At 39.9% G+C, this 27945-nt stretch overlaps 1 protein-coding gene and 2 pseudogenes across 2 annotated transcripts; 2 read left to right on the top strand and 1 right to left on the bottom strand.

Moving 5' to 3' along the window:
• Window positions 1–873: 873 nt before the first annotated feature.
• On the bottom strand, window positions 874–3312 carry LOC147368515 (olfactory receptor 7E24-like; annotated as a pseudogene). The gene has a single exon (XR_015168466.1). The product of XR_015168466.1 is annotated as an olfactory receptor 7E24-like (transcript).
• An 8431-nt stretch (window positions 3313–11743) lies between these two features.
• LOC147368514 (serine incorporator 1 pseudogene) lies at window positions 11744–13263 on the top strand (annotated as a pseudogene).
• A 2032-nt stretch (window positions 13264–15295) lies between these two features.
• On the top strand, window positions 15296–16441 carry LOC147368513 (olfactory receptor 7E178-like). The gene has a single exon (XM_086413458.1). It carries the CDS (start codon window positions 15296–15298, stop codon window positions 16439–16441), a length of 1146 nt encoding a protein of 381 aa, XP_086269584.1.
• The last annotated feature ends 11504 nt before the right edge of the window (window positions 16442–27945 follow it).

The raw sequence follows: 27945 nt of genomic DNA, 5'->3' as shown, positions 1-27945 counted from the left end.
CAATGGGATACATGTGTCTTTTTCAATTTTGGTTTCCTCGGTGTATATGCCTAGGAGTGGGATTGCTGGGTCATATGGTGGTTTTATCCCTAGTTTTTTAAGGATTCTCCATTCTGTCTTCTATAATGGCTGTATCAATTAATATTCCCACCAACAGTGCAAGAGTATTCCTTTTCCTCCACACCCTCTCCAGAATTTATTGTTTGTAGAAACAATAAATGATGATGGCCATTCTGATTGGTATGAGGTGATATCTCATTGTGGTTGTAATTTGCATTTCTCTAATGAGCAATGTTGAACATCTTTTCATGTATTTGTTAGCCATCTGTATGTCTTCTTTGGAGAAATGTCTGTTTAGGTCTTTTCCCCACTTTTTGATTGGGTTGTTTGTTTTCCTTGTATTGAGTTATATGAGCTGCTTGTATATTTTGGAAATTAATCCTTTGTCAGTTGTTGTATTTGCTATTATTTTCTTACCCTCTTAGACATCTGAAATGTCCAATTCAGGAACATTTGTAGCTCAGTGGTAAAGAATCTGCTTGTAAGACAGGAGATGCAGGAGACATGGGTTTGATCCCTGGATCAGGAACATCCCCTGAAGGAGGAAAAGGCAACCCACTCCCATAATCTTGCCCGGGAAATCCCAGGGAGAGAAGTGCCAGGTGGACTACAGTCCATGGGGTTGCAAAGAGTCAGACATGACTGAACAACTGAGCACGCACACACACACCACTATCCATCTCCAAAACTTTTTATCTTCCCCAAGTGAAACTCTATTTCCGCTAAACTAATTCCCCATTCTTCTTTCCAAAGCCTCTGGTAACTATCATCCTACCCACTGTCTCTATGATTTTGATTACTTTAGGTGTCAAATCATTCAATTTTTGTCTCTTTGTGTCTTGCTATTTAATATGATTGGGAAGAAGTTAGATGGAATGGGAAGGAGAATTATCAGCAAGACTGGGAACTGACTTTGCTTTGGTAGGTACCCTTTCATCTACTCCTTGGGAAGCATACACCTCACTTTTCCCAGGAAAAACCCAGTTGATAAGTGTTTATTCAAACTTAATATTCATAGTGTCCTATTTCAGTTTAAAAATACTCCAGTTTAGAAATCAAATATCCACTCTATTTACTCAAAAATCACTAAGGAGCAAAAATATACTAGGTGTCTTGGTCATTAAGGTAGGGTTTAGATCCACCTAACACATAGGGAATAATCATAGGAAAGTTATAGAAACAATGCAAAAAAAGAAAAAGAGAGAGGTGTATTTATTTTGTGATGATAGAAACAAGATTGCTTGTGACCAAGAGTCTTGAGTAATACACAAGGAAAGAGAGACGGCTATACTGATGTGATATGCAAAGTCCCATAAGGGATATAATTCACACGGGGCATCCAGCTAATCTCCCAATTCCATTAGAGCTATGCTGCAAAGAGGAAAAACTGTGTAAACATAAAGTAGAGAGCCAGATAGGTACATTTTCAGTAAGTGACTTCAGATTCAGAATCACTTATTGCAATCACTTATTGTTTGATTTTGTTGTATTTTGTACTCCCATGAACCGAAAAACAGGGGTTGGGATTAGGCTATTCTGCTGATAATCCTCCAGGGGACACTCTTGATGTCCTTGTTCCTTAGACTGTAGGTGAAAGTGTTCAGCATAGGGGTGACCACAGTGTACATCACTGAGGCCACTGCACTCTTCCTGGGAGATTGTGAGATGGCTGAGCTGAGTTACACCCCAAGGCCTGTTCCATAAAACAAACAAACAACTGACAGGTGAGAACCACAGGTAGATAAGGCTTTGTACTTCCCACCTGATGAGGAGACTCTCAGAATGGAGGAAACAATTTGAGAATAAGAGTAAAGGATTCCTGAAAGTGGAATCCCACCGACAATGGTACTGTTGAAATAAATTAATATGATATTGATGGAGTTTTCAGAACAGGCAAGATTGAGGAGTTTAGAAGGGTCACAGAAGAAATGAGGCATTTCCACCTCTGCACAGAGGTAAGCTGTGACATCATCAAGTAGTGAAGCTGGGAGTTCAAAAGTCTGATGGAAAATGATACCAGGACCAAGAAGCCACAGAGGCGGGGATTCATGATGAACAGGTAGTATAGGGGGTGACAGATGGCCACCAACTGGTCATAGGCCATCACTGTCAGGAGGAGACTCTCCAAACATGCAAAAAGAGAAAAGACGGTCACCCCAGCTAGGCAGCCTGCATAGGTGATGGATTTGCTGTGTGTCTGGAGGTTCACTAGCATCTTGGGGACAGTGGTGGTGTTGAAACTGATGTCAGCCAAGGACAGGTTGGAGAGGAAGAAGTAAATGGGTGTGTGGAGGTGGGGGTCAAAGGTGACAGCCAGAATGATGAGTACCTTCCCAAGCACAGTGACCAAGTACATGGATAGGAAGAGCCCAAAGAGAAGGGGCTGCAGGTCTGGATAATCTGAGAGGCCCAGGAGGAGGAATTCTGAGACACCTGTTAGATTCTGTGGTTCCATGTAGAGGGGACACCTTTGAAAAATAAGAGAGTATTGAATAAACAGAACAATTGAAGGGGCATACAGATAAGTGTCCATACTTTGGATTTAATAATTCACAAATATTTAAAAACTTTTTATTATGATACAGTTCTGAAAATTCTTGCAATCCTCTGTATATTACACTAGTGAGAATTTCCAAAAGATATATGCATTCAACAGTATTGCTTCCATTTAAAAAATTGAAACATTAAATTTTTCTATAACTATCTCTACAAGTTATGCTAATGGAAAAATCAGACAAAATCAACCACATGGTCTGATTTTCAAGGTGTAAAACTAGAAAGATCCTTAAAGGCTGACTAGGAATAGTCTTTTCATGATAGAGTCACATGAAATTTAGCACCTTATATAGGGAATGATGGGAGAAGGCAATGGCACCCCACTCCAGTACTGTTGCCTGGAAAATCCCATGGATGGAGAAGCCTGGTAGGCTGCGTCCATGGGGTCACACAGAGTAGGACACGCTGAAGTGACTTAGCAGCAGCAGCATAGGGAATGATGGGGCTTCTTGGTGGCTCAGGTGGTAAAGAATCTGCCTGCCAATGCAGGAGATGCAGGAGAATTGGATTTGATTACTGGGTCGGGAAGATCCTCTGGAGGAGGAAATGGCAACCCACTCTAGTATTCTTGCCTGAAAAATTCCATGGACAGAGGAGCCTTGTGGGCTATGGTCCATGGGGTCGTTAAGAGTCCGACATGACTGAGCAACTGAGCACAAGGAATGATATTATTATAACTATTATCACTCAGATTTACAAAATGGGCTGGAAAATTCATTACTATCCATAGACAAGCCCATCATCCGTAATACTTATACAGTAAAGATCCCTTGCAAGCAGTTTGGTCCATTCTGCTAATTTACCTATAAACTCACCACATCTCAAAAGAAAGAATTCATGGTTTTACTTCTATTTGATCATCTGGGACTAACATAGGTTTTAAAAGGAAATAATCCGGTGAGACAGAGCCTTGGGGTGGGAATTAGGAGGCCTTTGTCTGAGTTCCACATGTTTCACCCACTTAATGTGCAGTGTGTGTAAATCTCCCCACTTTTCTGCACTTGTATCCCTCACACTGAAGTAGGGCCAATAACACCCATTTGTAGGATATGTGTGGTGTGGAGGAAGGGGAAATTTCCTCTTCTATCCCTCTAGAGTTCTTGTGGCTGGAATAATAACAAAATTGATGCAAGACAACAGGAGAAAAAGAAACAAATTTGAATTCTTACATACGGAGGTCTTATTAAAATAAGACCTAAGAAGTGGCCAAAGCAGGCAGCTATTATCTCTTTTAGGCAAAGAAACAGTAAGTTAATGAGGAATTGACAGGCGAAAGACATGTAGGCTTTTGGTATTTCATGAATGAAGAATATCAACAGATTTAGGCTTGGGGTGGTAAATAAAAGGAAAAATAAGATTTGTTTACATTGGCTTCGCAAAGAGGCGGACATGACTGAGTGACTGAACTGAACAGAATTGAACTCAGATTTCATTATATCTACTACTGCGGGCAGGAATCCCTCAGAAGAAATGGAGTGGCCATCGTGATCAACAAAAGAGTCCGAAATGCAATACTTGGATGCAATCTCAAAAACAACAGAATGATCTCTGTTCTTTTCCAAGGCAAACCATTCAATATCACAGTAATCCAAGTCTATGCCCCAACCAGTAATGCTGAAGAAGCTGAAGTTGAACGGTTCTATGAAGACCTACAAGACCTTTTAGAACTAACACCCAAAAACGATGTCCTTTTCATTATAGGGGACTGGAATGCAGAAGTAGGAAGTCAAGAAACACCTGGAGTAACAGGCAAATTTGGCCTTGGAATATGGAATGAAGCAGGGGAAAGACTAACAGAGTTTTGCCAAGAAAATGCACTGGTCATAACAAACATCCTCTTCCAACAACACAAGAGAAGACTCTACACATGGACATCACCAGATGGTCAACACCGAAATCAGATTGATTATATTCTTTGCAGCCAAAGATGCAGAAGCTCTATACAGTCAGCAAAAACAAGACCAGGAGCTGACTGTGGCTCAGACCATGAACTCCTTATTGCCAAATTCAGACTTAAATTGAAGAAAGTAGGGAAAACCACTAGACCATTCAGGTATGACCTAAATCAAATCCCTTATGATTATACAGTGGAAGTGAGAAATAGATTTAAGGGCCTAGAGCTGATAGATAGAGTGCCTGATGAACTATGGAATGAGGTTCGTGACATTGTACAGGAGACAGGGATCAAGACCATCCCCATGGAAAAGAAATGCAAAAAAGCAAGATGGCTGTCTGGGGAGGCCTTACAAATAGCTGTGAAAAGAAGAGAAGCAAAAAGCAAAGGAGAAAAGGAAAGCTATAAACATCTGAATGCAGAGTTCCAAAGAATAGCAAGAAGAGATAAGAAAGCCTGCCTCAGTGATCAGTGCAAAGAAATAGAGGAAAACAGCAGAATGGGAAAGACTAGAGATATGTTCAAGAAAATTAGAGATACTAAAGGAATATTTCATGCAAAGATGGGCTCAATAAAGGACAGAAATGGTATGGACCTAATAGAAGCAGAAGATATTAAGAAGAGATGGCAAGAATACACAGAAGAACTGTACAAAAAAGATCTTCACCACCCAGATAATCACGATGGTGTGGTCACTCACCTAGGGCCAGACATCCTGGAATGTGAAGTCAAGTGGGCCTTAGAAAGCATCACTATGAACAAAGCTAGTGGAGGTGATGGAATTCCAGTTGAGCTATTCCAAATCCTGAAAGATGATGCTGTGAAAGTGCTGCACTCAATATGTCAGCAAATTTGGAAAACTCAGCAGTGGCCAGAGGACTGAAAAAGGTCAGTTTTCATTCCAATCCCAAAGAAAGGCAATGCCAAAGAATGCTCAAACTACCGCACAATTGCACTCATCTCACAGGCTAGTAAAGTAATGCTCAAAATTCTCCAAGCCAGGCTTCAGCAATATGTGAACCGTGAACTTCCTGATGTTCGAGCTGGTTTTAGAAAAGGCAGAGGAACCAGAGATCAAATTGCCAACATCCGCTGGATCATGGAAAAAGCAAGAGAGTTCCAGAAAAACATCTATTTCTGCTTTGTTGACTATGCCAAAGCCTTTGACCGTGTGGATCACAATAAACTGTGGAAAATTCTTCAAGAGATGGGAATACCAGACCACCTGATCTGCCTCTTGAGAAACTTGTATGCAGGTCAGGAAGCAACAGTTAGAACTGGACATGGAATAACAGACTGGTTCCAAATAGGAAAAGTACGTCGAGGCTGTATATTGTCACCCTGCTTATTTAACTTATATGCAGAGTACATCATGAGAAATGCTGGACTGGAAGAAACCCAAGCTGGAATCAAGATTGCCAGGAGAAATATCAATAACCTCAGATATGCAGATGACACCACCCTTATGGCAGAAAGTGAAGAGGAACTAAAAAGCCTCTTGATGAAAGTGAAAGAGGAGAGTGAAAAAGTTGGCTTAAAGCTCAACATTCAGAGAACAAACATCATGGCATCCGGTCCCACAATTTCATGGAAAATAGATGGAGAAACAGTGGAAACAGTGTCAGACTTTATTTTTCTGGGCTCCAAAATCACTGCAAATGGTGACTGCAGCTATGAAATTAAAGACGCTTACTCACTGGAAGGAAAGTTATCACCAACCTAGATAGCATATTCAAAAGCAGAGACATTACTTTGCCAACAAAGGTTCGTCTAGTCAAGGCTATGGTTTTTCCTGTGGTCATGTATGGATGTGAGAGTTGGACTGTGAAGAAGGCTGAGCGCCGAAGAATTGATGCTTTTGAACTGTGGTGTTGGAGAAGACTCTCGAGAGTTCCTTGGACTGCAAGGAGATCCAACCAGTCCATTCTGAAGGAGATCAGTCCTGGGATTTCTTTGGAAGGAATGATGCTAAAGCTGAAACTCCAGTATTTTGGCCACCTCATGCAAAGAGTCGACTCATTGCAAAATACTCTGATGCTGGGAGGGATTGGGGGCAGGAGGAAAAGGGGACGACAGAGGATGCTATGGCTGGGTGGCATCACTGACTCGATGGACGTGAGTCTGAGTGAACTCCGGGAGTTGGTGATGGACAGGGAGGCCTGGCGTGCTGCAATTCATGGGGTCGCAAAGAGTTGGACATGACTGAGCGACTGATCTGATCTGATCTGATTGATACCCACTTCTTTTCCCCTAAATATTCTGTACACCAGTTACTTGGTTGTCCCCCTAACTTTTCTCTGACATGTTTGCACAAATATAATTAACATTTTTCTTCCATGTCCAACTTAATTGAGTATATACTCTACTCATCAACTAACAAGTTAATGAGGAATCAGTCTCTTGAGTTTCTCATACATAGACTCTGAACCAGGAAGATAGAAACATAAGGTGTAGCAGGTTACAACAGACCATCATCTCACATAAGTGTGTGTGAAAGTGTTAGTCACTCAGTCATGTCTGATTATTTGCAACCCCATGGACTGTAGTACACTGTAGCCCACCAGGCTCCTCTGTCCATAGAATGTAAGCCAAAAGCACATTAATGACATCCAGAATTCAAATACAAAAGTTATTTTAAAAATTACATTTAGAGAGGGAACTGTGTCCTCTCTAGTTGAGCAGAAATCAAAAGTTTGTTGAACTCAGACACTGAATGGCTCTACATCAATGGAAGGACTCTATGAATGTAGAAACTAGAGGTATTTCTGACTCTATGACCGGAAACAGCATGATGGGATCTGCAGAAAGAGCCACAACAGGGCAAATTCTTCATGTACTAGGTCTTCTACAGGGAAATCTTCTTGAAAAATAACTGACAAAGGATTAATTTCCAAAATATACAAGCAGCTTGTACAACTCAATACCAGAAAAACAAACAACCCAATCAAAATGTGGGGAAAAGACTTAAACAGTCGTTTCTCCAAAGAAGACATACAGATGGCTAACAAACACATGAAAAGATGCTCAACAACGCTCATTATTAGAGAAATGCAAATCAAAACTGCAATGAGATATCACCTCACACCAGTCAGAATGTCCTGCATGAAAAAGTCTACAAACAATAAATACTGGAGAGGATGTGGAGAAAAGGAAACACTCTTGCACTGTTGGTGGGAATGTAAATTGATACAGCCACTATGGAAGATGGTATGGAGATTCCTTATAAAACTAGGAATAAAACTACCATATGACCCAGCAATCCTACTCTTAGGCCTATACCCTGAGGAAACCAAAATTGAAAGATACACATGCATCCCATTGTTCATTGCAGCACTATTTACAATAGCCAGAACTTGGAAGCAACCTAGATGTCCATCGACAGATGAATGGATAAAGTTGTGGTATATATACACAATGGAATATTACTCAGCCATAAAAAGGGATGCATTTGAGTCAGTTCTAATGAGGTGGATGAACCTAGAACCTTTATACAGAGTGAAGTGAATCAGAAAGAGAAAGATAAATATCATATTCTAACACATATATACAGAATCTAAAAAAAAATGGTACTGAAGAATTTTCTTACAGGGCAACAATGGAGAAACAGACATAGAGAATAGATTTATGGACATGCAGAGAGGAGAGGAGAGGGTGGGATGTATGGAAAGAGTAACATGGAAACTTACATTACCATATGTAAAATAGATAGCCAATGGAAATTTGCTGTATGGCTCAGGAAACTCAAACAGGGGCTCTGTATCAACCTAGAGGGGTGAGATGGGGAGAGAAATGGGAGGGAGTTTCAAAGGGGAGGGGAAATATGCATACCTATGGCTGATTCATGTTGAGTTTTGGCAGAAAACAGCAAAATTCTGTAAAGCAATTATCCTTTAATAAAAAATAAATAAAATTTTAAAAAAGAAGTGTTGTTATATAAATGGAATACTCCTCAGCTATGACCAACATAGATAGCATATTGAAAAGCAGAGACATTACTTTGCCAACAAAGGTCCATCTAGTCAAGGCTATGGTTTTTCCAGTGGTCATGTATGGATGCAAGAGTTGGACTGTGAAGAAAGCTGAGCGCCGAAGAATTGATGCTTTTGAACTGTGGTGTTGGAGAAGACTCTTGAGAGTCCCTTGGACTGCAAGGAGATCCAACCAGTCCATTCTGAAGGAGATCAGCCCTGGAATTTCTTTGGAAGGAATGATGCTAAAGCTGAAATTCCAGTACTTTGGCCACCTCATGTGAAGAGTTGACTCATTGGAAAAGACTCTGATGCTGGGAGGGATTGGGGACAGGAGGAGAAGGGGACAACAGAGGATGAGATGGCTGGATGGCATCACCGACTCGATGGACGTGAGTTTGAGTGAACTCTGGGAGATGGTGATGGACAGGGAGGCCTGGCGTGCTGCGATTCATGGGGTCGCAAAGAGTCAGACACGACTGAGCGACTGATCTGATCTCATGAAAAAGAGTGGAATAATGCCATTTGGGGCTACAAGGATGGACCTAGAGAGCATAATAAGTGAAATAAGTCAGAAAGAGAAAGACAAATTATCATGTGATATGTCTTACATATGGAAACTAAAAGAATAACACAAAAGAACTTTTTAAAAAACAGAAATAGAGTCACAGATATAAAAAACAAACTGATAGTTACTAAAAGGGAAGGCACATGGAAGGATACATTGGAAGTTTGAGATTAACTTCCATATATACACTACTATATATAAAATAAACAACAAAAATTTACTGAATAGCATAGGGAACTATATTCTATATATACAGACCTATAATACTCTATAATGGAAAATAATATATATTAAAAAAAAAATATATATATATATATATATCTGTAAAAGAAGTGCCTGAAGTTTACAATAATGTAAACAACTTGAACTTCAGTGGTGAGGAGTAGAGGTCAGCCTCCTCTTGAGAAGAGGAAAGGTCTAGGTCCTTCCTAATGCAATCACTTTTCTTCTTTTCCTCCTCCATGAAATTAGCACATCCTCAGAGACTGAGAGACCATGGACCAATTCATCTAATTATCTTTAAGGTGCACTGAGGTCTCAAGGTTGTATCATTGTAAATAATTAGTCTATGCTTCCCCACCCTTAAGTTAGTCAGCTCCAGTCCACTGGGTGTCATATCTGTACAGGTCTTTCATCTCCCAGAGCTGTTGTCTGATCCTGGAAGCCATACTTGAGTCTGTTTTCTAATGAGTCCTGCGGACACAGCCTCAACCCTCATCCAACAGCGGGTATGGGAGGGGCAGGCAATCTGCATCTTTCAGTCCTGCTTCAGCAGAGACACAGCCCAACCCAGTGAGTGTCAAATGCAGAGGCACACACTGAATGCAGGAAGGATGGGGAAGCCTTGTTTACTCACCTTTAAGGCAGTGGGACAGTTGGGATAGCTAGTGGGAGGGCACCAAAATACACAGATTCAGCTAAGAGGCCTATGAAGTTTATGTTTTTAGTGGTGGGGATCCAAGAACTCTTATTTAAATTTCTATTTTTCTCTAACATTGTTTCTGTCTTGGAGGGGGTGCATTTTTTTTCTACCTGAGCAATAAAGAGGTCCCTCTAAATTGTCCCCCAAGTGCTCCAAAATATCATGAAGGTAAAGATGATGAAAATGATGACAGTAACCTCAGTGTCACAAAACTTTACCTAAGGATTCCAAGTCCAGGAGCTGAGCTAAGTTTTTTGTGTAATTGTTATTTTTATATGCTTTACTATCAACTCCAAAGACAGAAATACCATTATTATTATTTTGTAGTTCTGGATAGGGACACAATACTTTAAGGTAATGTTTATAAACCCTGGAGAGATAGAGGATAAAGTCAGATTTGAATGTAGACAGTGATAGTCCATTCATAAGGCACCTAAACAATATTCTCTCCTGCTAACCCAGCCTGCATTCAGGCAAGTGAATTTAGGAGAAATGCAGACTCTGTATAAGGAAATGGTGACTTGAAAAGCTCTCAGGCTGGTGTAAGAAGGCCAACTTAGGGTTTGAGATCTGGCTTTGGTTTGAAATTTCTCAACTGTTCATAAGAAAGGAGACCCTGAATGCAGGAAGGATTCGGGGACATTTGTTTTCTCATCATCAAAGCAGTGAGACAGTTGGGATAGCCAGTGAAAGGGCACCAAAGATGCATAGGTTCAAAGCAGAGACCTATGAAGTTCATGTTATTGTTAATGGTGGGGATTTGAGAACTCTTATTTCAATTTCTATTTTCCTCCCACACTGGTTCTATCTTCCTTGGGCATCTTTTCCAGCAGAGCAGAAAATAGGTCTCCCTAAACTGTCCCTTAAGTTCTCCAGATGGTCATGAAGGTTATGGTGATGAAAATGATGACAGTAAACACATTATCACAAACTTTTACCTGGGATTCCATTTGCCAGGAGCTGAGCTAAGATTTTTCTGAAGCTTATTTTCTTTTATCTGCATTCCCACTCCCAGAACATGTGTTATCATCTCTTACAGTTGAGGATAGGAACACAATATTTTTATGTAACTTTTGTCAGGCCCTCTGTGGAATAGAAGAGAAGGCAATGGCACCCCACTCCAGTACTCTTGCCTGGAGAATCCCATGGATGGAGGAGCCTGGTAGGCTGCAGTCCATGGGGTCGCTAAGAGTCAGACACGACTGAGCGACTTCACTTTGACTTTTCCCTTTCATGCATTGGAGAAGGAAATGGCAACCCATTCCAGTGTTCTTGCCTGGAGAATCCCAGGGACGGGGGAGCCTGGTGGGCTGCTGTCTATGGGGTCACACAGAGTCGGACACGACTGAAGTGATGCAGCAGCAGCAGCATGTGTAATAAAAAAGGGGTAAAGTCAGAGTTGAATGCAGGTAGGGAAAATTCATTCATAGGGTACCTATACAGTATAGGTGGTGGTGGTGGTTTAGTTACTAAGTTGTGTCTGAATCTTGCAACCACATGGATTGTAGCCTGCCAGGCTCCTCTGTCCATGGGATTTCCTAGGCAAGAATATTGGAGTGGGTTGCCATACCCATTTCCAGGGGATCTTCCTGATCCAGGGATTGAATTGTCATCTCCTGCACTGCAAGTGGATTGTTTACACTTAGCCACCAGGAAGCCCCTCTAGACAGTGTTCTATCCTGCTAACTCAGCCTGAGCATTCAGGGAACTGACCTTAGGAGAAATGCAAAATCTCTATAACGAAATATGGTCTTAAAAATATGGACTTAGAGTAAATAAGCTGGGAAAGGCGAGAGAAGGTGCTGTCTCCATCTTGTTGGCATACGCTACTCCTGCGACATTGTGGAGATGGGGAGCGTCTTGGGGCTGTGCTCCATGGCGAGCTGGATACCATGTTTGTGTGGCAGTGCCCCGTGTTTGCTGTGCTGATGATGTCCTAGTGGAAATAACTCCACTGTAACTAGGTTGATCTATGTACTTTTTTTGCTTGTTGGAGTGTGTGTAGCTTGTGTAATGTTGATACCTGGAATGGAAGAACAGCTGAATAAGATTCCTGGATTTTGTGAGAATGAGAAAGGAATGGTCCCTTGTAATATTCTGGTTGGCTGTAAAGCTGTATACTGATTGTGCTTTGTCTTGGCTATGTTCTATCTTCTTCTCACTCTCTTAATGATCAAAGTGAAGAGCAGCAGTGACCCTAGAGCTGCAATACACAATGGATTCTTGTTCTTTAAATTTGCTGCAGCAATTGCAATTATTATTGGGGCCTTCTTCATTCCAGAAGGAACTTTTACAACTGTGTGGTTTTATGTAGGCATGGCAGGTGCCTTTTTCTTCTTTCTCATACAGCTAGTCTTACTCATTGATTTTGCCCATTCATGGAATGAATCATGGGTTGAAAAAATGGAAGAGGGGAACTCGAGATGTTGGTATGCAGCTTTGTTATCAGCTACAGCCCTGAATTATCTGCTGTCTTTAGTTGCTATCATCCTGTTTTTTGTTTACTATACTCATCCAGCCAGTTGTGCAGAAAATAAAGCATTCATCAGTGTCAACATGCTCCTCTGCCTTGGTGCTTCTATAATGTCCAAGCTGCCAAAAATCCAAGAATCACAACCAAGATCTGGTTTGTTACAGCCTTCAGTGATTACAGTCTACACAATGTATTTGACATGGTCTGCTATGACCAATGAACCAGAAACAGAATGTAACCCAAGTCTACTGAACATAATTGGATATAATACAACAAGCACTATCTCAAAGGAGGGGCAGTCTGTACAGTAGTGGCATACTCAAGGAATTATTGGACTAATCCTCTTTTTACTGTGTGTATTTCATTCAAGCATCCATACTTCAAACAATAGTCAGGTTAATAAACTGATTCTAACAGTCAGTTTAGTTGATGAATCAACACTAATAGAAGATGGTGGAGCCAGAAATGATGGGTCACTTGAGGATGGTGATGATGTTCACCAAGCCGTAGATAATGAAAGAGATGGTGTCACTTACAGTTACTCCTTCTTTCACTTCATGCTTTTCCTGGCTTCGCTTTATATCATGATGACCCTTACCAACTGGTACAGGTATGAGCCTTCTCGTGAGATGAAAAGTCAGTGGACAGCTGTCTGGGTGAAAATCTCTTCTAGTTGGATATGCATTCTGCTGTATGTTTGGACACTGGTGGCACCACTTGTTCTTACAAATCGTGGTTTTGACTGAATGGGACTTGAGGCATGAAAGTCTCACTTTGATCATCATTTATTTGAAATCAGCAGTATTCCCAACTTTTGTGAAGTTGTGTGTGTGTGTGTGCTTCCCGTGTAACTTCTCCAGTCTTCTGGCATGAATTAGATTTACCGTTTGCCATTTTATTCATTATGGTCTTGCCAAGCGCATCAATATGCGTTTTAGAATGAATCAAGAGTTGTATGAGTATATTGGTGGTAAGTTAAGAGAAGTAGACATTGTTAGGTTTATTCTCTGCTCTGTACCTGTGAAAAGAGTGAAAACAAAACTGCTTGGCAGTTTGATTTTTAAATTGTGTTAGAACATAAGCTGTTTCAGAAAAATATGAAAAATGTATGGCTGCCTTTTGAAATATTTGATGCCTTGTCCTACAGGATACTGCAAAGAACATGGCTGTCCTAATATTGTAAAAATTGTATAAACAAGTCACAAATGTCAGTTTTCTAAAAACTTTTCAGATTTTTCCCTTGATATGAAGGTAAGGAACATATACAGGTATGGAGTATTTGATTGAAAACAGTGTAGGTTACAGTTGAGACAGAGACACAGAATTTTCAGAGATTTGCTAGTGGTGGGTACTGAATTGAATACCCAGGTAGGCTGTAATGTCCCCTGAGTACAGGTCGTCTTTCATACTAACATAGTGAACTTTGCTTTGGTCATTATAAACACATGCAGATGTGTTAAAATGTGTTCAGTGGAGAAGTGAGGAACTCTGAATGATTTGGACAAAGATTTTGAAAAGGATAATCATAGGTTAGAAGGAGGTTGAAAATCACTTTGAAAGTTTGTTTTGAAAATCAGAGCTGATAAACTGAAGGCTACTAAAGCCTATTTTGCAGTTTCTTCCTGTTCTGTCAAAGTTTAACAGTGAAGAAAGTGAAGCTCAGATAGCTAATCAGTGGCAAAACTGGGAAATCCCACATCTGTCAAACACAAATGGCATTTTTCTGGAATTTAAAAATAATTTCTATTCAGATACATGCATAATAGATTTTGCACCATTGTGAGTGGTAGATCATTTATGTGATGTGAATTGCTGATGTCTAGTATGCCTTCTACATACAAACAGGCCAGGAGAATGATGGACTGCTGTAAAATAAACTCTTGCTTAACAGTATACTATTCAGCTCCAAAGATGCTTTTCTATTTGCCGCCATCTAATTGAAATATATAGGTTATTAAAAATCTTTCAACTTGAAAATCAAGCAGTATCACTGTTAACTTAGATAGAAACTCTCAGTTGTGTCATTAGTGTCTTAAATCTTAAAATCTACATTTGCTTCTTTTAAGATATTTATTAATGTAAGCAAAATATAACAATTCCTCACCTTTTGTTGTGTTGATATTGTATTCCATGATTTCAAATGGCTGTTTTATCTTTAAATAAATGAATTCAGAGGAAAAAAAATATGGACTTAAGCTGGCATAAGAAGGCCGACTTAGTGTTTGCAAGCTGGTTTTGGTCTTAAATTTCTCAAATATTCATAAAAGTGTTGGATTTGATGAGAAATCAACCCCTTGTAAATGTTTAGGCTTGGAGACATATAAGAAGTATTACCTAGCAACTAAAATTAAAAACAGAAAAAAAAAAACAGACATTTTATTGTGTTCCTGGATTTGTGATCTCAAAATGTCCTTCCTTCTCTAATATTCTTTAGTCCCATGTGTAAAATGTCATGGTCCGGGTGTGGGTTGGAAAAGAATTTCCAGACATGAGACAGAATGAGAGGGAAATAAAGTTTATTAGAGTGGGAGATGCTGTTAGAACAGCAGGCCAGCTCAAGGGAGAACAGATGTTAAACAGGGGTCCTTAGTCCACTTTTATAGCCAGCGTACAAGGAGTGGGATAGAGGTCATTCAGGTCATTTGCTGATTGTATGAGGCATGTATACTGGGTAGGAGGAAGAGTAGGGCAAACACCTTCTCCCTGTGGGGTAGGAGGGGAGACAGGTTATACTGTTCCATTAATAGTTACAGCATGGAGGAGGGAAGGATGATAAGGGCTTGGTTTTTCTGTTCCTGCATTCCAAGACTCTCCTTGGTTTTGTCTGCTCTTTCATCCTTGGGTCACCACATAAATGGGTGCAAAGAAAGAGGTGACTATTTTGGTCATCAATAAAGACATGCTCACAACTGAGAACTTAGAAATATTCCAGAAGTACTGGGGTGTATATTCAAGTATGAAGACTTTATTTATGGGTTGCTTAAATCCAATGTATGAACACTTATCTGGATGCCTCTACATTTGTTTTGCTTATTTAACACTCTTCTTTTTCAAAAGATGCCCCATCAACATGGAACCACAGAATCTTACACGTGTCTCAGAATTCCTCCTGCTGGGACTCTCAGATGATCCAGAACTTCAGCTCCTCCTCTTTGGACTCTTCCTGTCCATGTACCTGGTGACCATGCTTGGGAACCTGCTCAACATCCTGGCTTTCATCTCTGATTCCCACCTCCACACTCCCATGTACTTCTTTCTCTCCAATCTGTCATTGACTGACATCAGTATCAGCACCACCACTGTCCCCAAGATGCTAGTGAACCTCCAGATGCACAGCAAATCCATCACCTATGCAGGATGCCTAGCTCAGGTGTCCTTCTTTTCTCTTTTTGCATGTTTGGAGAGTCTTCTTCTGACAGTGATGGCCTATGACCGGTTGGTGGCCATTTGTCACCCCCTATACTATCTGGTCATCATGAACCCCCGCACCTGTGGCTTATTGGTCCTGGCATCATTTTTCACCAGCTTTTTGACCTCCCAACTGCACTACTTGATGATGTCACAGCTTACCTTCTGTGCAGATACGGAAATCCCTCATTTCTTTTGTGACCTTTCTCAACTCCTCAAGCTTGCCTGTTCAGACACCTCCATCAATAATATATTAATCCTTTTTATTGGTACCATTTTTGGTGGAGTTCCACTCTCAGGAGTTCTTTACTCTTATTATCGAATTATTTCCTCCATTCTCAGAGTCTCATCATCAGGTGGGAATTACAAAGCCTTTTCCACATGTGGCTCTCACCTGGCAATTGTTTGTTTGTTTTATGGAACAGGTCTTGGTGTATACCTTAGCTCAGCTGTTTCATCTTCCCCCAGGAAGGGTGCCGTGGCCTCAGTGATGTACGTTGTGGTCACCCCTATGCTGAACCCCATCATCTACAGTCTAAGGAACAAGGACATCAAGAGTGCCCTGTGGAGGATTACCCATAGGATTGCCTAATCTTAACACCTGTTCCATTCTTTTCTTTTGGGTCATAAGATTGGAAAAGGTGGTAAAATTAAATATGTGCAACGAGAAGTTCTGAATCTCCAGTTACATAGTGTATATGCATCTCTGCTTTCTGTTTGTTACCAAGTCCAAACTTGCTTTGCTTACTGCATTGGAAGCTAATAAATCAGGAGACAAGGTGTTGAGGCAAGAAATAATAATTTATTTAGAAAACCAGCAGATGGAAAAGATGGGAGGCTAGTGTCTCAAAATAGCCATCTTATCAGGGCCTGGCTGCCAGATTCTTTTATAGAAAAGGGAAAGGGAGGTGAGGAAGTAAAGCCAAATATCTCCTGAAATGACCAACCTCAGGGGAAGGGAGGTGTTAATTTCATTTTCCTTGCAGCCATTCACAGATGGACAGGGTCAGAGTGCTTCCCTGAACAAAGGCACTTTGGTTTAACATTCAGGCAGAGGATCAGGTTCTGCAGGCAGGCCATTATGTATAGATAGTATCCTTTTCATGAACAAAAGCAACAGGAAGAAAAGGTTAAAGTAAAAGAAATAGATCCAAGGTGTCGTCAGATTTTTTTTCTTTCTTATATTTTTCCTCTTAGAATAACTCTAATGGTTTGATAAGTTATTTTAGACTCCCCCACTTAAATCATATTCCCACCTGGATTTTGCACAGCACATCAATATATCATTCTCACTTTTTTATGCATGATCCAGGACTCCTGGCCATGGGCAGTCTTGTTTCTATCATTGCAAAATAATCATAGCCCTCTCATTTTTGCTATATTGTTTCTATACTTATGGCAGAAAGTGAAGAGGAACTAAAAAGTCTCTTGATGAAAGTGAAAGAGGAGAGTGAAAAAGTTGGTTTAAAGCTCAACATTCAGAAAACTAAGATCATGGCATCCAGTCCCATCACTTCATGGAAAATAGATGGGGAAACAGTGGAAACAGTGTCAGACTTGTTTTTCTGGGCACCAAAATCACTGCAGATGGTGATTGCAGCCATGAAATTAAAAGATGCTTACTCCTTGGAAGGAAAGTTATGACCAACCTAGATAGCATATTCAAAAGCAGAGACATTGCCAACAAAGGTTCGTCTAGTCAAGGCTATGGTTTTTCCAGTAGTCATGTATGGATGCGAGAGTTGGACTGTGAAGAAGGCTGAGCACCAAAGAATTGATGCTTTTGAACTGTGGTGTTGGAGAAGACTCTTGAGAGTCCCTTGGACTGCAAGGAGATCCAACCAGTCCGTTCTGAAGGAGATCAGCCCTGGGATTTCTTTGGAAGGAATAATGCTAAAGCTGAAACTCCAGTACTTTGGCCACCTCATGCAAAGAGTTGACTCATTGGAAAAGAGTCTGATGCTGGGAGGGATTGGGGGCAGGATGAGAAGGGGACAACAGAGGATGAGATGGCTGGATGGCATCACCGACTCGATGGACTTGAGTTTGAGTGAACTCCGGGAGCTGGTGATGGACAGGGAGGCCTGGCATGCTGAAATTCATGGCGTCGCAGAGTCAGAAACGACTGAGCAGCTGAACTGAACTGAACTAAACTGATTGATACTGTTTTCAATGGCTTTTCCCCCACACTTTGATATGAGGGTCAAGACATTTAGTATATTTTTTGTTCATAATGATCTTGGTCTAATTTTTAAGAAAGTCACCAACTCAATGGACATAAGTTTGAGTAAACTCTGAGAGTTGGTGATGGACAGGGAGGCCTGGTGTGCTGCAGCCCATGGAGTTGCAAAGAGTCGGACATGACTGAGTGACTGAACTGAATTGAGGATGATGAATTTCCTATCTTAATCGGGGTGTTTTGAAAATGAAGTGAGAAACTATTAACTGAGTTTTCAACTGGAACTTTCCTTTGAAAACTGAGCGTATGCTTCCCAAAGAGTAGGTAAGAGAGTACCTACCAGAGCAAAGTCAATTCCCAATTTTTATGATAATTCTCTTTGCCATTCCATTTAACTTCTCCCCAATAATATTATATAGCCAGATGGAAAGGGGTAAAAATTGAATGACTCCACTAAAACGAGGACCTAAAGTAGTTGAACTGCCCCTAAGAGAGTGTAGAATGGCGGCTGCCAGAGGCTTTGGGAGGAAGAAAGGGGAGTTAGTGTTTAATGGCGACAGATTTTCACTTGGGGAAGATAAAATGGTCCTGAAGGTGAATGGTGGTGATGGCTGGAAAACAATGTGAAGGTACTTAAGGCAACTGAACTGTACAGTTAAAAATACTTTAGATGGTAGGTTTTATGTTATGTTGTGAGACGGAGTATTTCCTGCCATATCAGAAAACAAGGATGTCATGGTCACTAGTGATTCTAGCCCTCCAGTGTGAGATGGTGAGCCCTAAGGGCACTCAGGAAGGAGAAGAATACTTGTGATCTAACAGCCATCAGACTGCAGCTACTCTATGGTGAGCCATAGGGAGCTCAGGATGTGAAAAACACAGGATACTGGCCTCAGATAGCTGAGATACATATGAAAGGAATGGTTTCAGTAATGAGCCCAGACTCTTGAATCTTCCCGTACACAGAAAAGCACTAAATTCCTTAACTTGGGGTATCTGGTTTCCTTTAATTCACAAAAGTAGTTTCAACATTCAGACTACTTGCCTTTGTGTAGAGAAACTTCTATATAACCCACCTCCTCCCTCAGCCTCCTCAAACCATTTCTTTCAGGGTTACTTGAGATGTCTCCCTGCTTAAGTCCTAAAATTTCCTGCTGAATAAAGCATAACTCTCAACTCTTAGGTCATGAATATATTTTTAAAATTTAATTTCTATTGAAGGATAGTTGCTTAACATTATTGTACTGTTTTCTGCCATATGTCAACATGAATCAGCCATAGGTACACATATGTAAATATATGTCCTCTCCCTCTTGAACCTCCCTCTCACCCCATCCTACCCCTCTAGGTTGTCACAGAGCACCAATTGAGCTCCCTGAATCATACAGCAAGTTCCCACTGGCTATCTATTTTACATATGATAGTGCATATGTTTCCTTGATATTCTATTTGTCCCACCTTCTCCTTCCCCTGCCTTGTCCACAAGTTTGTTCTCTATGTCTGCATCTCTATTGCTGCCCTGCAAATAGGTTCATCATCACCATCTCTCTAGATTCCATAAATATGCATTAAGATATGATATTTGTTTCTGATTTACTTCATCTGTATAATAGACTCTAGGTTTGTCCACCTCATTAGCAATTGACTCAAATTGATGTCAAAAGTGATATCTCACTGTAGTTTTGATTTTCATTTATCTTATAATGAATGATGTTGAGCATCTTTTCATGTGTTTATTAGCCATCGGTATGTCTTCTTTGGAGAAATGTCTGTTTAGATGTTTTGCCCACTTTTTGATTGGGTTGTTTGTTTTTCTGGTGTTGAGTGCATGAACTGCTTGTGTATTTTGAAAATTAATCCTTTGTCAGTTGTTTCATTTGCTATAATTTTCTCCCATTCTGAGTGTTATCTTTTGACCTTGTTTATAGTTTCCTTTGCTTTGCAAAAGATTTTAAATTTAATTAGGCCCCATTTGTTTCTTTTTGTTTTGTTTTGTTTTTCCATTACTTTAGGAGATGGATCAGAGAGGATCTTACTGTGATTTATGTCATAGACTGTTCTATGTTTTCTTAGGTATGAATATTTTTTAAGTTGACAGTTGTTTTACCACAATAAAAAAATCTCCTGCAGGAATGAAAGATATAGTGCTTAAACACTGGATGTTACTAAGCCATCAGCAATCAACTCCTAGAGGGATCTGCCTCAGCTAGAGGAGCCCCCAAGCAGTCCACTTTTGATGACTGTGTGATGTGGGGGTGTAAGCATTTGGCTCCTTTGCCCCAACTCTAGCCAACTCTAAGGATCACTGTAGCTCCAGAGCTTCCTTGTGGTTTTCAGAGACCTTTGATGGGCTTCAACTTGGCTTGATGTTTTCTACTCCCTTCCTTACTACAAAGAGTTTGTGAATCAGCAGAGTCTAAGGGAACACTCACAAGACTGCCCTCTATCAGACACCAGCACAAGTTCAAGCATCTCCAGGGCCACCCTTGTTATAGGCCAGTTTGCTACAAATTTGGGAACTTCCTCACATTCAATAATTCTCAAACATGATTCAAACTGAGAGGACTCCCTCAAGTTCTGTCATTCACTAGGATGACTCAGATCTCAGAAAAGCACTCTACTCATTATAATAGTTCTATTATAGCAAAAGGATACAAATTAGAACCAGCTAAAGGGAGGTACACATAGAACATAACTCACCTGAAGAGAAAAAAATTGAGCTAGAATGTTAAATTACTTTAAACTTAATATTCCAGTAAAATTAGAACTAGAATTGGGGCTGTCATTCAAAATACCAAAAAACATAAATCTCTAAGGCATAAAATCCTAAACCCAAAACAAGGACTATGGATAAAAAAATAGAAAGTTCTCAGAGACATAAATCTAAACTGAGAAATTGGAAATACAATCAGAATCTTGGTATGGAAGACCTAAATCTCTCTCACTTACATGACCGATTCAATAGATTTGCAGATATAAAAGTCATATATTGTTTTCTCTAATTTAAAAAATGTGTTTGAACTTTATGAGGTAAATAACTTGGAAATCAGAGGTGAGGCATAGAGGTCAGCCCCCTCCTGAGAAGAGGACAGGTTTATATCCTTCCTAACATATTCACTTTACTTGTTTTCCTCCACCATGAAATTAGCAAATCCTCAGAGACACAGAGACCATGGACCAAGTTGGCTAATTATCTGCTATGTGCATGAAGTTCTCAAGGCTGTATCACTATAAATAATCAGCCTGGGCTTCCCAGTTCTTTATATAGCCAGCTCCAGCCAATGGGTTCCATATCTGTGTGTCTCATGCTCCTGAAGTTATTGTCTGTACCAGAAGGCACATACATGAATCTGTCTTACTGGAATTCCTGAGGACAAAGCCTCTGTCCTCAAGTAACACCAGGTATGGGAGGGGCATTCCTGCTCCAGCAGAGACATGGCACAGCCCAGTGAGTGCCAAGTGCAATGGGAGATACTGAATGCAGAAGGAATTGGGGAGACTTATTTACTTATCATCAGAGTAGTGGGACAGTTGGGACAGCCAGTGGGAGGGCACCAAAATGCATAGTTCGGCTCAGAGGCCTATGAAGTGAATGTTGTTGTTAGTGGTGGGGATCGTATAACTCACTTACATTTCCGTTTTCCTCCCACACTGGTTCTATCTTCTTTGGTCATTTTTTCTACCTGATCAGGAAATAGATCCTTCTAAAACATCTAATAAGTGCTCAAAATGATCGTGAAGGTGATGATGAAAATGATGACAGTACGGGCTTCCTTGGTGGCTCAGGGTTAAGGAATTCACTTGGCCAATGCAGGAGACATGCGTTCAATCCTTGGTCTGGGAAGATCCCACACTCTGAGCAGCAACTAATCCTGTGCTCCACAACTATTAAGGGCATGTGCTCTAGAGTCCTGGAGCTGCTAACTATTGAGCCCATGGATGGCAAATACTGGAGTCCATCTCTGCAACGAGAAGCCTCTGGAATGAGAAACCTGTGCACTGCAATGAAGCATGGCCACCACCCGCCCCCATCCGGCTGCAACTAGGGAAAAGCCTACATAGTAATGAAGATCCACCATAACCAAAAATAAATTTAAAAAATTATTTTTAAAAATCCTTTCATTTAAAAATATTTTAAAAAATGATAACAGTAACCACAACATCACAAAACCTTACTCAATGATTCTAAAAGCCAAGTTCTGATCTAAGTTTATTATGCAGCCTGTTTCCTATTATATGCATTTTCACCTCTCAAAGAAAGTTAGATGCATTATCGTTATTTTACAGTTAGGATAGAAACAGTTTTCTTTAATGTAATTTTGATCAATCCCTGGGGTATAAAGTGTAAAGTCAGATTTGAAAGCAGAAAATGAAATTCCACCCATAGGGTGCCTAGACAGTATTCCTGTCCTGCTAACTCAACCTGCATTCAGGGAGCTGAATTTAGGACAAACGCAAACTCTCTGTTGGGCTTTCCTGGTGACTCAGGGGTAAAGAATCCATCTGCCAATGCAGGAGACAGTGGTTCCATCCTTGGGTCGGGAAGATCCCCTGGAGAGGGAATGGCAACCCACTCCAGTATTCTTGCCTAGAGAATCCCATGGACAGAGGAGCCTGGCAGTCTACAATCCATGAGATTGCACAGAGTTGGACATAACTGAAACGACTTAGCACACATGCATACGAACTTGCTATAAGGGAGAAATGACTTGAAAGGCTCTAAACCTGACATTAGAAGGGTAACTTAGGGTGTTTGTGTGTACATGTGTGTGTGTGCTCTCAGTCATGCCCAACTCTTTACGACCCCATGGACTGTAGCTAGCAAGGCTCCTCTGTCCATGAAATTTTCCAGACAAGAATACTGGAGCGGGTTGCCATTTTGTACTCCAAGGGATCTTTCCCACCCAGGTATCAAACCAACACTGGCAGGCAGATTCTTTATTGGAGCTGGTTGTTGCTGTTGTTCAGTTGCCAAGTTGTGCCTGACTCTTTGTGACCCTATGAACTATAGCACTCCAGGCTTCCCTGTCCTTCACCATCTCCTGGAGTTTGTTCAAACTCATGTCCATTGAGTCAATGAAGCCATCCAACCATCTCATACTCTGTCATCTGCTTCTCCTTCTGCCTTCAATCATTCCCAGCATAAGGGTCTTTTGGCTATTTGCATCAGGTGGCCAAAGTATTGCAGCTTCAGCTTCAGCATCAATCCTTTCAATGAATATTTAGGGTTCATTTCCTTTAGGATTGACTGGTTTGATCTCCTTGCAGTCCAAGGGACTCTCAAGAATCTTCTCCAGCACCACATTTCTTTTTAATATTTATTTACTTAGTTGTACCTGGTCTTAGTTGTAGCACACAGGATCTTCTTTCTTCCATTATAGCATGTGGGATCTTCAGGTCCAGCACCACAATTTGAAGGCATCAATTCTTCAGCGCTCATTGGAAGTTGAGGGGTAGTTTCATTTTCAGCACCAAACCTGGGGGAACAGCTCCCTGCCTGGCACTCCTGTTAATTCTAGTACACCGTTACTTCTTTACCAGTGAGTTACCTGGGAAGCCTCCACATGTCCTACAAATGGATATTACTGATCCTACTTCAGTGTAAAGGATACCAGCATAGAAGTGGAGAGATTTACACACACTCCACCTTTAGAAGGCTGAAAGATGTGGGTCTCACACAAAGGCTTCTTAATTCCAGTCCCAAGTCTCTGTAGCTCCTGAGTGAATTATTTTCTTTTGAAACCTTCTTTAGTCCCAGATGAGCAAATGCAATTAGAACCATGGATTGCTTCTTCTGGGATCTGGTGAGTCTATCCGTGAATTAGTAGAATGGAACAAGTGGTTTGCAGGGGGCTTTTTTGTGAATATTAAAGAGATAGGGTTTTCTATGAATAATAATGCATTTTTCAGACAATTTTGTAAATCTGAGCCATGGAAATATCATTCTTTTTGAAAAATGGAAATGTTCATATGACTCTATCATGAAAAGCCTTGCTAGTCAAATTTCAAGAATCTTTCTGATTTTATACCTTGACAATCAGAGTGTACATTTGCTTTTGTCTGATATTTCCATCAGGAAAATAAGTAATTAATAGTAAAGTTGCACAAATTTCCATCTTTAAAACTAAAACAGTACTCTTGTATGCATATATATTTTGGAAATCCTCACTTGTGTAGGATGGTGGATGGCATGATAATTCACTTATCTGTGTCATAATAAGAAATTGAAAAATAAATGAAATTTAACCTTCAGGTAATACTGTGCATCATTTTATGTGTTGATATATATATATATATATGTACTTAAGAGATATAGGTACATAGATACATGTCCTTAAGTATATAGATATATGTACTTAAAATGCAATACTGTGGTAAATGACAACTTTATGTCAGCTGGAATCTAGGCCAATTTGCAAGAAAACTACTTATAAACACAGAAGTCAATAGAAATATTATGGACACACTGAAAGGAAAATACATCTATTGAATTCATGACAATGTTTATCCTGAACAACACTGAAATGCAGGGGAATAGGACCATATAGGGATAGCAAACCCTCTGTGTTTTTTATTTTTTAAGTAATAAATATAAGTTCTAATGCAAGTATTGGCTTCCCTGGTAGCTTGGACGGTAAAGCATCTGCCTACAATGCCAGAGACCCAAGTTCGATCCCTGGGTCAGGAAGATCCCCTGGAGAAGGAAATGGCAACCCACTCCAGTATTCATGCCTGTAAAATCCCATGGACCGAGGAGCACCAGGCTACAGTCCATAGGGTCGCAAAGAATCGGACACGACTGAGTGACATTATTAAATATTTATATTTTAATATGTGAAGTGTATAATAATGATGTTAATAATAGGTAACATGAATGCAATATCAATTGACTGCCTGACAATGGTTCTCTACCCTGGTAATATGTTAATATGCCAAAAGGACCTATGGGTAGAGATTCTGGTTTAATTGCTTCTAGGCTGTACCCAGTCCATAGTTAAATTATAAAAGATCAAAAGGTAATTATAGTATGTGTATGGATGAGTCCCTTTGCTGTTTACCTGAAACTACCAGAACATTTTTTGTTAATCACCATATACACCCATGGCAGATTCATGTCAATGTATCACAAAACCACTACAATAGTATAAAGCAATTAGCCTCCAAATTAAAATAAATAAATTTATATTTTAAAAAATTTTAATAAAAATTTTTTTAAAAAATGAAAAAAAATCACCTATACACCAATACAAAATAAAAAGTTTTTTAAAAAGGTAATTATAAAGATGAACTAACACTGACAACCACTGTGTAACCTGGTTAGGTCTGTGAAACTAATATACCCATTTTATAGATGAATAAACTACCCCAGTGTTTGTGATATTAGTCTCTGGTTTTCTCCCTTTTGATTTTTCCCATATTATATCTTGTTTTGACCTGGCATGAGAAATGAAGACCTGCATTGCCTTCAGGAAGCTCAATGTAGGAGAAACACAATTACTTGGTAAGAAAGAATGACTTGAAAAGGCTTTTAAAAGCTGGCATAAGAAGACCAGCTTAGAGTTTGAGACCTGGCTTTAGTCTGGAATTTCTTGATTGTTTATATGAGAGTTAGACTTGATGAGAAATCAACTCTTCACATATGTTTAGGATTAGAGACTTATTTAAGAAGTATTACCTAGCCACTGCAAACAAAAACAAGAAAAAGCAAACTCAGCCTCAGATCTTTCTCCAAGAGCATGTAACACTGATAGAAAAAAACCTGCAAAAAATAGGTACACAGTGTTTATTAATTATTACTGAATCACTGGTGTACCATATATTAATGTTATCTTTAAGATCAGTGATGCCATATGATTTTGCACTTCTAACAATTAGTTATTATCAAAATGTGAAGCCCATCAAGGCTAAATATTTGTGTTGGATGTGTAAGTTAAGAGACATTGATCAGACAATCTGCACATTGGAATGAGCATTTTACTCCAAGAAAGACAGATGTCAAAATTAAATAAAAAGATTTCCCTCATGGTCCAGGGGCTAAGACTCCATGTTCCCAATGCAGGGGGACCGGGTTCAATCCCTGGTCAGGGAACTTGATCCCATATGCTGCAACAGAGATACCATGTGCTACAATTAAGACCTCCCACAGACAAATAAATAATAAATATTTTTTAAACCCAAATGAAGAAACATTCTAAAAGATAATTGGTATGTAAAAATGGTATCTGACTATGAATATTTGAGTTTAATTTATAGTCCAGTGATTATGGGTTTTAAGTATTTAGGATTACCCTATAAATAAGGGAATTTTTGTACTGTATTTGAATAGGATAAAGTACATTTGAATGCTTTATAAGTGTACTTTAAATCTTTTTTATTAGGATATAGTTGATTCACGGTGTTGTGTTAGTTTCAGGTATACAGCAAAGTGAGTCTTTTATAAATGTCTGTACTTTTACTCTTTTTAAGATTATTTTTCCCATATAGGCCATTACAGAGTATGGAGTAGAGTTCCCTGTACAGTAGGTCCTTATCAGTCATCTGTTTTATATATAGGAGTGTATACCTGTCAATCCCAACCTTCCAATTTATCCTGTCCCCCCCAGTAACCATGAGTCTGTTTTCTACATCTGTAACTTTATTGTTTTGTAAATCAATACATTTGTACCCTTTTTTTAAGATTCCACAAATATAATATCATATGATATTTGTCTTTCTCTGTCTGACTTACTTCACTCAGTATGACAATCTCTAGGTACATGTTGCAAATGAAATTATTTTGTTATTTTTGTGGCTCAGTAATAGTCCACTGTCAGTCAGTTCAGTTCAGTTGCTCACTTGTGTCCAACTCTTTGTGACCCCAAAGACTGCAGCATGCCAGGCTTCCTTGTCCATCACCAGCTCCTGGAGCTTATTAAAACTCATGTCCATCAAGTTGGTGATACCATTCAACCATCTCATCCTCTGTCATCCCCCTTTCCTCCAGCCTTCAATTTTTCCCAGCATCAGGGTCTTTTCCAATGAGTCAGTTCTTCACATCAGGTGGCCAAAGTATTGGAGTTTCAGCTTCAGCATCAGTCCTTCCAAAGAATATTCAGGACTGATTTCCTTTAGGATGGACTGGTTGGATCTCCTTGCAGTCCAAGGGACTTTCAAAAGTCTTCACCAACACCACAGTTCAAAAGCATCAATTTTTCAGCGCTCAGCTTTCTTAATAGTCCAACTCTCATATCCATACATGACTACTGGAAAAGCCATAGCTTTGACTAGATAGACCTTTGTTGGCAAAGTATGTCTCTGCTTTTTAATATGCTGTCTAGTTTGGTCATAGTTTTTCTTCCAATTAGCAAGCATCTTTTAATTTCATGGCTGCAGTCACCATCTGCAGTGATTTGGGGGCCCAGAAAAATAGTCTCTCACTGTTTTTATTGTTTCCCCATCTATTTCCACTGTTCAGTTCAGTTCAGTTTAGTCGCTCAGTTGTGTCCGACTCTTTGCGACCCCATGAACTGCAACACATCAGGCCTCCTTGTCCATCATCAACTCCCAGAATCCACCCAAACCCATGTCCATTGAGTCAGTGATGCCATCAGTCATTTCCACTGTAATGTACTTTAATTAGAACTATATTTTTAAGAAGGAGAATACATTTTATTCTATATTTTCCCTTCAAAAGTAGGGGGCACATAATTTGCTGTGTGTATGGACTTGTTATTTCACAGTCTCCTTACTTCACTCATATTCTTTGGCCCCATGACTCTAAAATGGGTGTATAGACAAGTGAATATTCTTGGCATCAATAAAGAAGAGCTCTTAATTGAGAAATACTGCTGCATGTACTTCCGTGTTTGATACTCAAGTCTGAATACATTATGTGTGAATTGTTTGAATCCAAAGTATGGACATTTATTCAGGTTCCT

The sequence above is a fragment of the Bos grunniens genome, chromosome 7 (assembly GCF_055505025.1).
Source record: "Bos grunniens cultivar Pamir isolate PY7600 chromosome 7, Bosgru_T2T1.0, whole genome shotgun sequence".
Taxonomy (NCBI): Eukaryota; Metazoa; Chordata; class Mammalia; order Artiodactyla; family Bovidae; genus Bos; species Bos grunniens.
The sequence above is the reverse complement of the archived record's forward strand: the minus strand, read 5'-3'. Positions and strand labels throughout refer to the sequence as shown.

Coding starts and splice junctions, on each gene's coding strand:
- LOC147368513 (XM_086413458.1), top strand. CDS start 15,296: ATGGGTGCAAAGAAAGAGGTGACTATTTTGGTCATCAATAAAGACATG.